At 41.9% G+C, this 2,878-nt stretch overlaps 1 protein-coding gene across 1 annotated transcript; it reads left to right on the top strand.

Moving 5' to 3' along the window:
* Positions 1-1,635: 1,635 nt before the first annotated feature.
* LOC127122314 (uncharacterized) lies at positions 1,636-2,634 on the top strand. Its single transcript, XM_051052669.1, has 2 exons — positions 1,636-2,381; positions 2,463-2,634. The coding sequence occupies exons 1-2, from the start codon at positions 1,636-1,638 to the stop codon at positions 2,632-2,634; spliced, it is 918 nt and encodes a 305-aa protein (XP_050908626.1).
* The last annotated feature ends 244 nt before the right edge of the window (positions 2,635-2,878 follow it).

Raw genomic sequence — 2,878 nt, 5'->3', positions numbered from 1 at the left:
ACTCCATTCTTAATCAACTTGGACTTAGAGGATTTCATCTTAGGACTTTTTCTTGGAGGCCTTCTCATTACTCTTTGTGATACTTTGTAAACACTTGGATTTTCATCCGTAACTTACATTCGTGTAGTAAGAATGGCATCATGGCACCACCTTAGGGGGACATGTTTGTAAGACCATTATCCTTTGTTTAGCATAGGTCACTTTTGGCACACACAAGGCTTTCTCTTGGGCTACCTTACAATGAGACCCCTTTATTTTCTTGTTGGTTACTTTGCATTCATGTTGCATAAGCCAAATTTCATAATCAAATAAACCAAACCCTTGATTCAACGTCAAGTGGCATTTTCATAATCAAATTCAAAATACAATAAAATTACGATTATTATTGTGTGTCAAGACATGCCCGGCCTCGATACTGACAATGTGGTCCACCATCTGCCTCTTAAAAAAGAATGCCCTCCAGTAAAGAAAAAGCTACGAAGGACCTGTCCCGATATTGGTATGAAAATCAAGGAGGAGGTACAAAAACAACTCAACATCAGCTTCCTAGTGGTCTCCAATTATCCTAAATGGATTGCTAATATTGTGCTTGTACCTAAGAAGGATGGCAAAGTTAGTATGTGCGTAGATTATAGAGATATAAATAGATCAAGTCCCAAAGATGACTTTCCACTACCACATATTGACGTGCTAGTAGACAATACCGCTCAGTTCTCTGTTTTCTCTTTTATGGATGGTTTCTCCGGTTATAACCAGATCTGCATGGCTCAATAAGATATGGAGAAAACCACTTTCATAACACCATGGGGCACCTTCTGCTACAAGGTGATGCCTTTTGGATTGAATAACACCGGTGCCACATATCAACGAGACATGGTCACTCTCTTTCACGATATGATCCATAAAGAGATTGAGGTCTACGTCAATGACATGATAGCCAAATCTCAAACCGAAGAGGAACACCTTTTTAATCTAGAAAAGTTGTTTGAGAGGCTGAGGAAGTTCAAATTGAGGCTTAATCCCAACAAGTGAACACTTCGGGTAAGATCCGGTAAGTTGCTAGGTTTTATCGTTAGCCGATGTGGCATTGAGGTAGACCCTGAGAAAGTGAAGGCCATACAAGCTATGCCTTCCCCCAAAACCGAGAAGGAAGTCCGAGGATTCCTAGGTAGATTCAACGATATTTCTAGGTTCATATCTCACGTCACTGCCACTTGTGATCCAATCTTCAAACTTCATTGAAAGGATGAAGCCATCATTTGGAACGATGATTGCCAAGACGCATTTGAGAAAATAAAGGAGTATTTGCAAGAACCCCTTGTGTTGATGCCTCCTGTACTTGGTAGACCATTAATCATGTATCTCACCATTCTCGAAGGATCTATGGGGTGTGTCTTTAGACAACATGACGAGACTGGTAGAAAAGAACATGCAATATACTACTTGAGCAAGAAGTTCACCGATTGCGAGAGTAGGTATTCGATGCTTGAAAAGACTTGCTGCACACTAGCATGGGCTGCCAAACATTTAAGACAGTACATACTCACTCATACGAGATTGTTGATCTCTAAGATGGATCCTGTCAAATACATCTTTGAGAAGCCGACTCTAACCAGTAGAGTAGCCTGATCGTAAATGGCTTTAACCGAGTATGAAATCCAACGTGTCACTCAAAAGGCCATCAAAGGGAGTGTATTGTCTGATTATCTTGCACAACAGCCCTTGGAGGACTATCAGTCTATGCGTTTTGAATTCCCCGATGAAGACATCATGTTGATTAGGGATTGCAACATCCCCAATCTCGAGGAAGGACCCGAACCTGGATCCCGATGGACCTTGGTGTTTGATGGAGCTTCTAATGCCAACGGCAATGGTGTTAGGGAAGTAATCACTTCTCCAACTAATTTCCACCTCCCCTTCACCGCCAGGTTATGTTTTGAATGTACAAACAATATGGACGAATACGAGGCTTGTATCTTTGGTATTGAAGCTGCTATCGATCTTAGGATCAAGATCCTAGAAGTCTATGGATATTCAGCCTTGGTAATCAGCCAAGTTAAAGGAGATTGGGATACTAGAGATCATAAGCTCATTTCTTACAAAGAGCATGTCTTGAAACTAGTCCCTTACTTCCATGAGATTACATTCCACCACATCCCTCGAGAAGAGAATCAGCTAGCTGACGCCTTGGCAACTTTGGCGTCCATATTTAAAGTTAAGTGGAAGAACGAAGCGCCATCCTTTCACGTCAACTACTTGGACGAACCTGCTTACTGTCTGGCAGCAAAAGACAAAGCTGACGATCATCCTTGGTTCTACGACATCATGAAATTCTTAGAGAACCAAGAGTACCATGTGGACGCATCCATCACCAACAAAAAGTATCTTCAGAAACTATCATCCAAATTCTTCTTAAGTGGAGGGGTATTATACAAGAGAAATTATGATTTGGTTCTGCTTAGATGTGTGAACAAGAAAGAAGCAAACCAGGTTATAATGGAAATTCACGAAGGATCCTTTGGGACGCATGTCAGTGGGAACACTATGGTAAAGAAAATATTAAGGGCCGGCTACTATTGGATGACTATGGAGGTTGACTGTCATTGCCACGTCCAAACCTGTAACAAGTGTTAGATCTACACCGACAAGATCCATGTGACGCCAACGTCTCTCAATGTCCTAACATCACCTTGGCCTTTCGCCATGTGGGGCATTGACGTGATCAAACGCATAGAGCCAATTGCCTCCAATGGACATCGCCTTATCCTTGTAGCCATTGGCTACTTCACAAAATGGATAGAAGCAGCCTCGTATGCCAACGTCACCAGACAAGTGGTGACTCGATTCCTCAAGAAAGAAATCATTTGTCGTTTTGGGG

The sequence above is a fragment of the Lathyrus oleraceus genome, chromosome 2, assembly GCF_024323335.1.
Source record: "Lathyrus oleraceus cultivar Zhongwan6 chromosome 2, CAAS_Psat_ZW6_1.0, whole genome shotgun sequence".
NCBI lineage: Eukaryota > Viridiplantae > Streptophyta > Magnoliopsida > Fabales > Fabaceae > Lathyrus > Lathyrus oleraceus.
This window is presented reverse-complemented; position numbering and strand designations above follow the sequence as displayed.

What these genes read in the sequence shown, in the direction of transcription:
- LOC127122314 (XM_051052669.1), top strand. Translation starts at nt 1,636, where the DNA reads ATGGCTTTAACCGAGTATGAAATCCAACGTGTCACTCAAAAGGCCATC. An exon ending in GCATCCATCACCAACAAAAA is followed by an intron (nt 2,382 to 2,462) that starts GTATCTTCAGAA and finishes GGTTCTGCTTAG; the next exon opens with ATGTGTGAACAAGAAAGAAG.